This window comes from Castanea sativa, chromosome 5, assembly GCF_040712315.1.
Source record: "Castanea sativa cultivar Marrone di Chiusa Pesio chromosome 5, ASM4071231v1".
Taxonomy (NCBI): Eukaryota; Viridiplantae; Streptophyta; class Magnoliopsida; order Fagales; family Fagaceae; genus Castanea; species Castanea sativa.
This window is the reverse complement of record NC_134017.1, coordinates 5,550,958-5,564,432: the sequence shown is the minus strand read 5'-3', so window position 1 is coordinate 5,564,432 and position 13,475 is coordinate 5,550,958. Positions and strand designations below refer to the sequence as shown.

The window sequence follows — 13,475 nt, the reverse complement described above, 5'->3', positions numbered from 1 at the left end:
ACAATTGCATAAATGATAACAAATAAAGAAGATATTCTTTAGCCTAAAAAGGGTAGACGACCACCATCCAAAAACCCTTACAAAATAAGCATTAAAAGGCATTGTTCATAAACTCGTCTAGAACACTCTAGACGAGGCAATTGTACTTGAATACATTTCAAATTCTTAAATACATTTTAAATACAAAAAAGAAAAGAAAGCTAAGCGACAATAACAATTGGTTAAAAAGAAACATTTTCTTCAAGAGGGAGGGGCATCAACGTTGGGGTCGTCCTGGGCTGGTCTGGTGGAAGCGTCGTCCTCGATGTTGACATCGCCTGAGCCTGTGTGAACGAGAGAACTTGTAGCAGCAGCAAGGTTGAGTTTAATGATGCTAAAGTCAACTTCAGGAAAGTTGTCCATAGCGTCCATCCTAAAATCCTCAAACCCTGCTGCGTAGTTCGTGTCCATCAGGTCAGTAAACTCTTTGGACGCTTTGAATTCCTCCACTGCCTCGTCTTTAGCTTTCTTAAGAAGAAGACTCAGCTCGTCATTCTCCCTTTGAAGAAGTTCCAGACAGTCGTCCTTCTTGGTAGTGTCGGACTTCAGCTCCCCCACCAAAGCCTTCAACTCCTCAGCCTCGTCCTTGGCCTTGTTCACCACCTCCGCCCACGTCCTACAGTCATTCTTGATCTCTTCTATTCTTTTCTCTAGAAGGATCCTCGTCCTGTCCATCTCTGTGGCCTGCCTGGACGCAGCTATGAACTTTGACATTGCCTACATGGAAGAATAGAAACTTCAGAAGATAGAAATGACATTGGGTAAACATGGATAAACCAAGACGAGGAAAAATGGTCACCTTGAAGAGATCGTGGACGCCGGAGTGCTCGAACTGTTTCAAGGACATGTCGTAGCACGCAGCTACGTCTTCGCCTTTCACAGCCTCTTGGAATCGTTCCCAAGCCAGATCCTCATTCTCTAATAAATTGGTAGGAATCCTTCGAGGTTGGGACGAGTCAAGAGCAGGGGACTTGGACGGAGTGACACTAAGGGGCGTGGACGAGTCTACGTCAACGACCAGGACGGGTGGCTGGGAAGGAGGATCAGGCCTAGCAGTTTCAGGCCTAGACGACCTAGACTTAGCCTTCTTCCCCCGACGACTTGGCAAGCTAGCCAAGTCCATATGCTTGGACAAGCTTTTCCTTTTTTCTCCAAAAATAGGACGAGGCTAGGGCTGAGGTTTAGATCTAGCTATCTCGTCGACCACTTCCTTCCCCTTGTTTCCCTTCATGGTTGCCATTCCTAAAAAAAAATAAAATAAAATAAAATAAAACAAAAATGAAAAACGCATATCTTAAGAGGAGCACTTACGTCTACGGGTAGTTAGCTCGTGTGCTAAAGCTTCAACGGACGATTCAGGGCCGAGTCCCCACTTGTGTAGACGCTTAAGGGTCACTAACGAGTGAAAGTCTCGTTCAGAATGTAGACGGGCCCTGTGGACGCGATCACGGTGGAACTTGCTCGAAGAAGGTCGTCCAACGGCTGGAAAGGGAAGAAGGAAGTTAAGGTTAGACCATCGTCCAAAGAGAAAGTATAATAAAAAAGAAGCAAAAAAGAAGAGCATAACATACCTTCTGGATGAAGGTTCCCTATGTCTCCAGCATAAGGAGCAAACGAGTCTCTACCAATCTCAACGGGATGCCCCGCCCAGAAACCAGAGACGAAGAAAAATTCCGTCTTCCAGTTTCTGTCAGACGAGGGCAAAGACTTAATCAGTCTACAGTCATTGCTCCTGGCTGTAAACTGATGGAAGCCTCGAGATTGATTTATCTCGGAGGGTTTATAGCAGTACAAGAACTCGTCCACGGTAATAGGACGGTCCCCGTCAAACACCTCCATCCATAAGGCTTGCATGGAGACAATTAGTCTCCATGCGTTGGGGTTTAGCTGACACACTCCCAAGCCCAGCCTAGTGAGTAATTCCCTAGCAAAGGCATTCAAAGGAAGTCTAAGCCCCCCTAACAGATAAGCTTCATAAACACCTATTCCAAAACGAGGCTGGCAACACCATTCACCTCAGACAGCTAACCTAGGGTTTAGATCATCAGGAATTTGAAACCAACTCCTAAGGGCATCTAACCTTCTCTCGTCCGTCCTAGAAGGAACCTCTAGAGCACAACTATATACGGTTTCCCGTTCGTCCAAAGGGGAGGACGGCAGAGAGCTCGTAGAGGTGTCAGCCCCAGAGGCTGTCCTCGTCCTAATACTCTCTTGAAAGGTTTCTACAGGAATTCCAAGAACACCAGATGTGTATTCCTCAGTTGTGTGACCACTACTACTACTGACATTACTGGAGGTGTCATAACTAGAGTCGTCGTGATACTCGTCTATGGCCCTGACCACACTGTCGCTAGACGAACATGAGGCCATTAAAAACGTCCTAACACTTAAAAAAGGAAAGCTAGAATAAGTGTAGAGAGATTACCTGGCTCTAGACGAGGGACACTAAGGACGCTGAAGATATTCTTAGATGAAGCGACGGACGAGAGTGTCAAAGCAGAAAATTTGAAAAAGTGAAAGGGGCATGAGAGGGAAATCACTATTTATAGGCAGAAAAGTCTCGGTAACCGCAATGATGGAACCAATTAGAAGGCGACATGTGGCGCACGCCTCGAAGAAGTAAAATTAGTTGACTAACCCCCTATGGATGTGCGACACGTAGTGCGTTTAAAAAAAAAAAAAGAGAGAGAGAAGAAGAAAAGAAAAGGGATAAACTTGTCCTAAAATCTGTCGATACGTTGCATAACTCCTGGACGAGGGGCAACTGATGTGGGATGAAGACGCTCAGACCATCCTTGGACGGTCATCACCTCAGCAGCCGTCCAGGAGTTATCTTCAAGATGAGGGTAACGGACAAGGCCGTCCTGAGGATGATAGCGAAGCTACATCCATCGTCCATGGGATGCGCACAGCCTGTCCCGAGAGAACTCGTCCACATAAAGATTTGTGGACGAGGATGCTACACTTGGAATTATCAGGCACACTCGACGAAGGAATTCCATGACGAGGACATCACACTTAGGAAAATCTCCGAATATAATGTGATAATCCCTTATCCCACGCATAACTGTCATGTATCCGTTGTGAAATAGAAGTGTAACTCCTAAACGGTTATAGCAGTTACGCCTCATCCTTGTGCCTCCTTGAATCCAGGGGAGGTTCCAGCATTCCATAACCGTCTATGAAGGCACTATATAAAGACTGATTCAGACAAGGCAAATGTATGCGAATTTTACTCCAAAAAAGTTGGAACTCCAAAAATATAGAAAGAAAAACTAACTTTGCCATCGGAGGGTTTTTGGCCGGCAGCCCCGGTCACCTTTGATTCGCTTTTCTTTTTTCTTCAGGCCGCAGAGAGAGCAAGTGGTCCTTTCAAGTCCGAAGTATCCAGCCTACTGATCTACTTTGTGTGCAAGCCAAGTCTCCTACTTGTACTAGAAATCTATTAGTCTAGGGTTTAGTCTACTATATATACATACGTTATGATTCATTATAACACATGATTTGTACTACACTCTAATATATTATTGATGTAGTCTTTTAGGGTTTACTCCGTGGATGTAGGTCGTTAAGTTGAACTACATAATCCTCATGTGTTATTGTGTTCTATACTTTATGTTTTTGCTTCCACATTCATACTAGCATATTTAGCATGATGTATCAATGTTAATATTTAACAATTTAAAAATTTGAAAGGTATAATTTCTTAAACTTTATGCAAAGCATAATTATTGTGGGTGACTTGTAGTGGAGACTGGACCACCCAAAGCAAATAGATTTAGGTGGCACCATTGTCTTTGTTGTACATGGCACCTTTAATCAACCATAATAGATACTTACATTTGTCAAACAGTGGTAGATAGCAATAACTTGACGTATTTGTCTTCTTCTACTTCTCTTCTCCTATAAAAGGAGAACAAACTGGTTTTATAAGAATCAACGAGTATTGTAGCACATACTTGCCAAACAGTAGAAAGCCCTTTTCTTTTAAAAGTTTTTCAGTAAGTTTGGAAGGAGCTAACTACTATCTTTTAGAGTCTGTAAGGTATGTTTTTATTAGATATTGAGCAAGCATACATGTCTATATCATTATTTCTCTCTCTCTCTCTCTTTTTGCAAGTCTTTTGTATTCTTTACTGTTATTATTATTATTGCGTGTTGTTTTATTTTTAACTGTTGTGAACTCATATACATGTATTTGCTTTAAAGTTTATGTCATCAACCAGTTTTTGAGCCGAAGTTAGGCAAATATATGGCGTAAAGGAACCAGTTTTAGACATTGTTGTTGGAAAATTTAGACCTCGGTCGATAGAATTAACAAATTTTAAACCTAAGTTGTTAATTAGATTTATTATGAATAAATTTTTTAAAAATAAACAAACATCAATATCATATTAAAATCATATGCAGCAGAAAAGTAAATAAGACAAGATATGATGATCTAGGAAAACCAGTGAAACTAACTAGTTTCACAGTAAAAAACCTGGGGGGAAACTTTCCTGAAAAACAATTCACTATAGTAAAAAGAAGTTCCAGATCTAGTACAAAACCTTTATTCTTAGACTCTACAATCCCCGTAGATGAACTCACAGCAGAAACCTTCTACTGCTTCAGAACCTCTAAACTCTTTAATATATGAATGCCGCCCTTTTAATTCATGGATCCCAGTACGCGACTCATTTTTTTGCATGAATCCTAGTACGTGACTCACTCACTGAAGTTATTCACTTCATTAATAATGAAGATCAAGAAGCACTTAGTTACAAAACCCTAAGGCGCAAAGACGCAGTAGCTTTTCTTTTTTTTAGAGAATAAGGCTTTGGTCACCTTTTACATATGTTCTCCTTGTATTCTCTTATGTAACGGCCTCTAAAATAAGCTTTATATATGTCTAGGGTTGTGAGAAAAGAAACTCTACACAAATATAAAAGCATGAGTCGAAAATCAGATCTGAAAATTCTGATTTCTGTAACCTCAATAGATACCTCAATAGATAGTAGGTGTCGAGCCTCATTAAACCTCGATAATTAGCTATCTATCGAGCAACTGTTGAGTTATCTGTCCAGCTTTAGTGAACACCTTTTCTTCACTTGTTTCTTGGTCCAATCTTCATGGCTTTAATACTAGACTTGAACAACATGTTCTTTGGAGTATAAAATACATCCTAGATCTACCCCATTACAAGTAAAGTGCGTTTTGTTAAAGGATTAGCCAATTACATAAAATATGTCCTTAACAATTGTAAAGCATCTATTTGGTCTTAGATACCTCAATAATTTAGAATGGAACATATAGTAATGATAGTAATGATAAAATAGAATGTATCAACTCTTGGTTGATATGACTTATGAGAAAGAGGGTTATAGATACATATTGCATATAGAACGTGAAAATAATATAAATAGTATTAGACTATTAGTGCTGGACTACATATATAGTATTAGTGACAAACTTGCTAGCTCCCTCGTGATATTTTTGAAGTAATTCATCAAAGGCTTGAAAAACAAGAAGTACAGATTAGAAAAAATACTTGCTTAAAAGTCATGAATATATCAATATGCATGAAGAAATACTAAAACTAACATATCTTATTTATCATGAAAGACTTGAGGAGTGATATTAAGTTTAAAATTGATAATTATAATATCCTTTACAAATACTAAATGACTTTAAAGTCTTAGACTCTTTCGAGTTCTTAGTTTGAGTTGTAAAACCGACTCATATTGTCTTTGTAAGTCTTGTCGTAATTATTTGGAAGATAATAATTTTAAAATGTCATTCGAGGTGATTTTTTTTTTTTTTTTTTCATTTCAGGTTACGTTTCAAGACACACACACACATATATATATGTGTGTGTGTGTGTATAGATATATGTATGTTTGCATGTATGTGATTAAATAAAATTAAGAACAATTTGCTCATTTAATTATCACCATATTGGAAATGAAGATGGTTAAATTATAATGGGATAAAAACGTCACATGAGTAATGATGTATAAATCATCCAAACATGTACCTAATGTAACCAAATGCTAGCTTAAAGGTTGATAATAAATATATTGACAAAAACAATTATTATGGAACGAAAACAATAAGTTGAAAATATATCAATAAATAAATAAATATATATATTGACAAAAAGATCGCACAAAAGAAAAACTGACTTTTCTTTACAACTTATGGATGTGGCTTTTTGATTCATGACTAGATGCAAAAAAATAAGAGGGAAAAAATGCATTTTTTTTTTATTTCATTAATTTAAGTATCAAACTTAATTTAATTAATATTGATAGTCTAACTATAGGCTAATTGTTTAAATAAGATTATCAAATTTGTTCTTTTTAAACTTTAACTCATCAAGTCAATTAGTCTTTAATATGTCCTAGCTTAAACAGCAGCTAGCACAAGCACCTTTGAATTGAAAATTGGAGTCCATGGTCTTCATTTATACTAGTATAGACTATAGATTCCTATCAAAGGGAAAAAAAAGGTATAGAACATATTAGTATTTAATTAAAGATTGTTTTGATAATTTAAGCTAAGCTTTATATTTCACTAAAAAACAAAAAAAATATAGCCTTAAGAAGTTTATGCTTAGTATTCACATTGGTGGAGCCATAAATTTAGCAATATGGTTCTACAAAAAGCTATTTTAGCTATCTTACCTCCTTACTTTACAAAACAACCAACATCTATTGTTTTATTTTAGCTTTCAATATAATAAAATAATATAAACAACACAATAAAATAATATATTCATTACAAAGCAGTGTGAACATATGAATAAAATAATATATTTAATGTAAAGCAGTGTGAACACACAATTTAATAATACTACAATGCGCCGCCATTTTTGGTTGTGCATGATAGCTGTGGAGCAAAATTATTTGGCTTTAGCTTTACCAATATAGCCATAAATTTGTATTTTGTGGTACTAAAAATGGTAATATAGCTTTTTTAACACTAAACGGATGCCCTATGGATATTAGTTTAGGAAATATTTTTTTTGAAAATTTTTATAAAAGAAAATTAATTCTTTTATTATTTTTTATATTTTTAAATAGTTTATTAATAAATACTCTAAAGTTAGCACAAGAGGTTAAATATTTGTAAGAAGAAAAAGAATGAGAAACATTATAAATGTGCCTACCTGTAGCAAGGAGAGGGATCAATGTTTGACAAGATTTTTGTTATCTATGATAATCGTACTTTTCTGCTTTTTGAATCTAGAATTAATGGGCAAAGCTGTTTTTAAGATAATTTAATTCAACTTCCGACAAAAAAAAAAAGAGAGGAAAAGTTAATAACCTACTACATAGGTCATATGATCAAATTAACTTGCTTAAAAGAAATGATTTTTTTTGAAATAAAATAGATTTTTTTATAGAGTTTTAATCTATGAAATTTATGTTGAACTAACGGGAACACATAAAAAATAAACTTAAATAAGTATGTTTTAATTGCAATATATTATATTTGAAAAAATGCTATTCATAATTCTAAACTAATATAAATATTAATCATCAGTTAAAATGAGAATAATAAAAATTTTAATTATCATGTAAAAGATTTCATGTAAAAGACTACTTCGTTGTTTGCACGTTGCAATCTACTACTACTAGTATTTTTAAAGTTTAGCAAAAAATACTAGTAGTAGTAGATTGCAACGTGCAAACAACGAAGTAGCCTTCTTTTTGTTCTTCTTCTTTTTTTATTTATTTTTTTATTTTATTGGTGCTACACAGGGATCTTTCTGAACAGAATGTTTTTTGGCTCGCTAACTCTGTACGTAACTTGCTCACATGTCATTGGAAATACAAGATTTTGTTTTTGTTTTGTTTTGTTTTTTGTTTTTTTTTTTTTCTCACTGTTACTCCATGAATTGCTGTCGGATACAAAAACATAAGTCTCATTTAAGATGTTAGTGTTATATTAATGTTTCATTTAACCATGTTGTGAGTGATAAACTTCGGATTTTTGGTTAATGGATTCCCTATTCGTTTAGGGATACTTATAATGTTTGTGATTATATCTTAGTATTAAGTCCTCGCGTATTGAGTTTGAGTTCTCAATAAACATAATTGAAATCAAACTCTTTTTTTATTTTTTATAATTCGATAGTCAGAGATTGAAAGATTTGAACTTTGAATATTTTCATTAGAATATCAGAATACATCAATAAATTAAATTACAAAATTCTTAATGAGTCCAAACTTTTAATTAAGATAGAATAATAAGTGACTTGGTAACCGTAGCACTCTAAATTATAATAAATTAAAGAACTCATATTTTTGTATATAAGCTTTTAGCTAATGAACAAAAATAAAGAGAGTTAGTAAAAGGATATAAATTGTTAGGTCCAAACTCCAAACCCATTGTTATAAGGCTAGCTATCGCATCTTGTCATGTTTATCAACGAGGTCTTGGTAGATTCCTTAAACATCTCTCACCCTCAACATAAAAAGATATCTTATCTTATTACTAAAATCTTATAATTCCTTAAACATGTGCTTAATATTTGGATAATCTAGTAATTAAATTAAAATATATAATAAGTCTTGGTATCGAAAACAATATTCAATCATAATTAATGTTATGAAAAATAAAAATGATTGTAGCACTTACTTGAAAAAAGCTTTATTCAAAGTTATATTATCTACAATGTATGAATTAAGACCAAGAATAATAAACCAAAGTTTCATTGCTGCATACTGTTCTTGAGCTCTTTTTTTTTTTAAAGAATTTTATTAACATGTGCTTTAAAAACACATAATAGTATACTATTTTTTAAAAAAAAATTGTCAAAAAAGAAAAAAATTGGCAATTTTTTCAATACTCGATATTAAAAAAAAAAAAAAAAGATTTGTTAATATATGCTTAAGGCATACATTAACCGACCCAGCTGTTTCGTTACAAAAAGAAAGTGAAGTGTTTTGGGGTGAAATATTGGTCATAATCTCGAAAGAATCCTTGTCAGATTCTGTTTGTGTAAAGAAAAATACTGAACGTCTGAATGGGTCCCTTCTTTGTAAACCGTGCATCATATATATTTATTTATTTTACATTATGGTTTTGCTGTTTGACATTATTCAGACTATTCTGTCAAAAATTTTGGCCTCTAACAATGTTGGTTTTGTTAATTAATACACATTAATTTTGATTATCTTCTGTTTCCCTGTACACTGCATGTGATCTTTCTCTCATTCAGTGTCTCTGAATTCAGTAACCAAACCAATTAAATAAAAACTCTAGGGCACGTTGAATGATACCTCATTATGGTCAATGATTGACTCAATATTTTTTCATTGGTAAGTAGATCCAACGGTCAGAAACTCAGAACTACAAGAATATTTGCATGGAGATTGTTAACATAGATTTATTCTCTTATACAGAAGATCCAATATGCCATGCCATTCCAAACATTAAGCATTCCAACAGATGCAAATTAACCAAGGAATATATCATACAACTGAATCATTTACAGCATCCCCAAATTCACCTAACCTTTAAATTAAAACACACTTCAACCTAATTCCCACTTTGCTTAAACCTTTCTTCTTGTCTGACTTCCTCAAGAAAACACATGGTTTCTTGAACAAATAAACAATTTATTAGAATAGTATAAATGGATTATTTGCTAAAGTTGTAAGTTACAACACATTTATTACCATTTTTTTTCGCAATCGTTGATATATTTTATTGTGATTGATGCATATAAAAAATGGTGTAATTAGTGAATCCAAATAAAAGTGATGTTAACTCATGGGCTGGTTTAGTAGTTTTCAAAATGTCATGAAATCTATAAAATCCCGAGTACAAAAACATCTCATCATGCCCAACTCTAAAGAATTTCTTCCTATAATTAGCTTATGTGTGATTTGAAGAAATAGTTAGATTTTTGAAAATACCTACAAAAATAGTTAGGTTTCTGAAGACTTTTGAACGCATACATTAACAAAAAGTAAAAGTGACGTTTTAATGTTCATGAAAAATATGACGCTCCATTACTATCTTTAGACTAATTAATTTCTATCCATCACTATAGTACATTAATGTTATATATTTGACGGTCCATCTCAAATATTTGGGATGATGTATTACTAGTCAAACATCTATATAATCTACAATTTTATAATAAGTGAGACTATTTTAATAAGGTCTACATGCAACAAATTAAAATAGTGTGTGTGTGAGCGCTGTACGAGGGATATATGGTCTAGTACTGTAGACAAGTCAGACATCTCGTGCCCTTTCTGAAGCAAAGAAGAAGACCCACCAATCAAAACAGTTCCTCATGCACTCACTATAAGTTTCTCTTTCTGTGGCTCAATAAAAGCTTATCTTTTCAGGATAAAATTGTTACTTGCAACTAAGTATTGTATTTATCTACAAGAATCGAAAAAAGGTAATGCATTTATCTGATTATCTCTTAGCTTACCCTTTTGTCACCAAACCTTTTAGTATAAATCTGCATGCCTTTCATTACAATATGTTTGCACATGCAAAAAGTAAACTGTACAGATTAAAATCACTCATTTTTACCAAAATATAGCCACTATATGACAAACCTATTCTACTCTGGGGTTCTGATAAACTTTTACCACAGCCATCTGATAATTCCTTTTTTTTTTAGTCTTTCTTCACCAATTATTATAATGCTTTTGTCACCTTCGCTTTCTCTTTTTTTTTTTCCTAAAGTCAGGCATATGCGCACTTTAGTATAATATTAAAGGCCTTTTTTCTTTAGCAGCCTTTGTAGTAGCATTTAGCATGTAAAAACTTTATAGCACTCTCAATTGCTCAATCATCAAGCCCATGATAGTCACTTTTTTCTTTGTGCACTCTCAAAGTTCATGTCTTATTCTCACATATATATATAAGGCGGTAGTTGAGGTTCTTCTCCCACACCAAGAAAGGTAGATGATAGACAGAACCAAAACTACACACCCTCTACATAAGTATATCAAGCTCCCCAAGCCTCACAAACTCTCTCTGTCTCTGTCTCTCTCTCTGAATTTAGACAAACACAAACAAAAGCTAATGGCTTCCATGGCAGATAGGTCTATTAAAAGAGAAGTGAACGCAATGGAAGCCATTAATAATGTTTCAACGAAGAAGGAAGTCAACAAGGGAGCATGGACAGCTGAGGAAGATAGAAAACTGGCTGAGGTTATCGCAATCCATGGTGCTAAAAGGTGGACAACAATTGCAACTAAAGCAGGTCATTTTCAATTTCACCAAGTTGAATTCTAAACTTGATAACTTCAATACTAAATTTGTTATGAAAATGATGTTCCCAAATTCTGATCAAAGGCTTAATAAGTCTTTGCTTATTGCAGGTCTTAATCGATGCGGCAAGAGTTGCAGGCTAAGATGGTTGAATTACTTGAGGCCTAACATCAAGAGAGGAAACATATCAGACCAAGAAGAGGATTTGATACTTAGGCTCCACAAACTACTTGGAAACAGGTTAATTAATTCACATGTCAAACATAGACCTATATATATTGACATGGTTGTTCTACCTTCTAAGTTCACATATTTGAACATGGCCAAGGTTGGATTTTTCTATAATTGTTTGTTTTTAATTATCTTAGGTGGTCTTTGATAGCCGGAAGATTACCGGGCCGAACAGATAATGAGATAAAGAACTACTGGAATTCTCATTTGAGCAAGAAGTTAAGGCAGAAGGAGAAGCAAAGTGTAGCTGCAACAAGAGATGGCTATACTGTTCAGGAAAATAGGGAGGAAGATAAAGTCAATGAAGAAATGAGTGGAGAGGAGAATACATCTAAAGGAGTTGATGACTCAAAAAGTGACTTTGATGTGGATGAGTTCTTTGATTTCTCTAATGAGAGTACTTTGAATTTAGACTGGGTTAGCCAATTCCTTGAACTTGATCAGGGCTTCAGTGATGTTTCATAAATTGTTTTGACCTTTTTTTTTTCTCTTAAAAAATTTGGTGCAGTTCATGCTAATCAGTAGGGTGTATGTAATAATATATTTAATAACTCTATTTTTTTTTCCTTCCAAGTTCTTCATGAATTTGGTGGAGGTATCAGCTCTTAGATGTGCTGAACTGCAAATTACTTCCATGAATTAGTCCTTTTCATTTTCTTCTACATCAATCATTGCATACCAACCTGGCCACGGAAAAGGAAAAAAAGAAAACAAAATTCATGGCTAGCAACCTAAGGCAATAGAAATATGAAAAGCACTACGGTACCGAAAATTTTGGCATTTAGTTCTTAATCGATGACAGTACAGCTTTGGTGATGGAAACAATGGTGTAAAGATATATAGCAAACAGCTATGATAAAAGTTAGAAAGGAATTGTCCGCATTATTGCGGACAAGGGTCAAAGAATATAAGCATGATGAGACAAAAGGCCATGTGTGGCTCGTGTTCATTAATTATTATATGTGCTAAGATAATTTGTAACATTTTAAAGGCCGAAAATGAAGACAAAGCATTCTCATGTCCAGATGAATACAGTATAACACTTTGTGAAATCCTGAGAGGCATATAGGTTACTGTGTTAGGAAAAGCTTTTGAATCTATAATCGGATTATTTTTTTTTCTTTTTTCTTTCTTCCTTCTTTTCATCACAAAAGAGTTGGGACTTTTTCATTCTGAAACTTTTCCCAGCCTTAGAGCATCCACAGCAGTGAAGCTAAAAATTTAGCAATTTAGCTCCACCAAAAGTTACTTTATCTATTTTACCTACACACATGCTGCAGCAGTGGATCTATTTTAGCTTTCAACACAATAAAATAATATAAACATCACAATAAAATAATATATATACCACAATAAAATAATACATCTCACTACAATAAAAACACCACAATAAAAAAGTAATGTGAACGCAAAATAAAAAATTAATTTTTTTTTAGCTCTCATGAACAGTGCACATCTATCTATAGATGTGCATGCTGATAATTTAAAAAAAAATAGATTTAAACTTTCTCATCTTCTTTTTGGTGTTTTGGTAGAGCTAAAATAGTTATATAGCTATTTAGCTCCACTGCTGCAAGTGCTCTTATTATGGCTATAATAAGTCTATATATTTAGAATTATTTTCACAACTGTTAAGGTAGCAAGTTCTTCATGCTAATCAATAAAGTGATGTCACTGATAGTAACATGTGAAAACTAACAACAGCTTGCCGCCTCAGTTGGTATGAAAATCCTTGTCTCTTTTATGGATTTCCTGTCTCTTTTTCTCTGGATGCATTTGATTGGCTATGTTCAAGGACACGTGATATGTTTAACTTTTAATGGGACAACTTTTGCAAGGCACTACCATATGTGTTTAGCAGAATCAATTAGCCTAGCTTCAGTGACATTTAGTGGCTATATATCTAAGAGAGACTAATGGTACACAATGCAGATGCAAATCGATATATCACCCTGCTTGACCTTATTAGCGTATGC

The 13,475-nt window shown here is 34.3% G+C and overlaps 1 protein-coding gene across 3 annotated transcripts; it reads left to right on the top strand.

Annotated features, from left to right (window-relative positions):
• The first annotated feature begins 3,985 nt into the window (after positions 1-3,985).
• On the top strand, positions 3,986-12,125 carry LOC142634279 (transcription factor MYB114-like). Of its 3 annotated transcripts, none has more exons than XM_075808576.1 (4): positions 3,986-4,084; positions 11,096-11,260; positions 11,379-11,508; positions 11,637-12,125. In XM_075808576.1, the coding sequence occupies exons 2-4, from the start codon at positions 11,125-11,127 to the stop codon at positions 11,962-11,964; spliced, it is 594 nt and encodes a 197-aa protein (XP_075664691.1). In that variant the 5' UTR covers positions 3,986-4,084; positions 11,096-11,124; the 3' UTR covers positions 11,965-12,125. The 3 variants fall into 3 exon arrangements, with proteins under 3 accessions (XP_075664691.1, XP_075664692.1, XP_075664690.1); XM_075808577.1 differs by lacking the exon at positions 3,986-4,084 and adding an exon at positions 10,392-10,444; XM_075808575.1 differs by lacking the exon at positions 3,986-4,084 and having other exon boundaries at positions 10,697-11,260.
• The last annotated feature ends 1,350 nt before the right edge of the window (positions 12,126-13,475 follow it).

Bases quoted from the DNA above. Each gene is read 5' to 3' on its own strand.
- LOC142634279 (XM_075808575.1), top strand. From the start codon at position 10,960: ATGATAGACAGAACCAAAACTACACACCCTCTACATAAGTATATCAAG. The intron at 11,261-11,378 runs GTCATTTTCAAT...TGCTTATTGCAG, and splicing joins AACAATTGCAACTAAAGCAG to GTCTTAATCGATGCGGCAAG. The intron at 11,509-11,636 runs GTTAATTAATTC...TAATTATCTTAG, and splicing joins CACAAACTACTTGGAAACAG to GTGGTCTTTGATAGCCGGAA.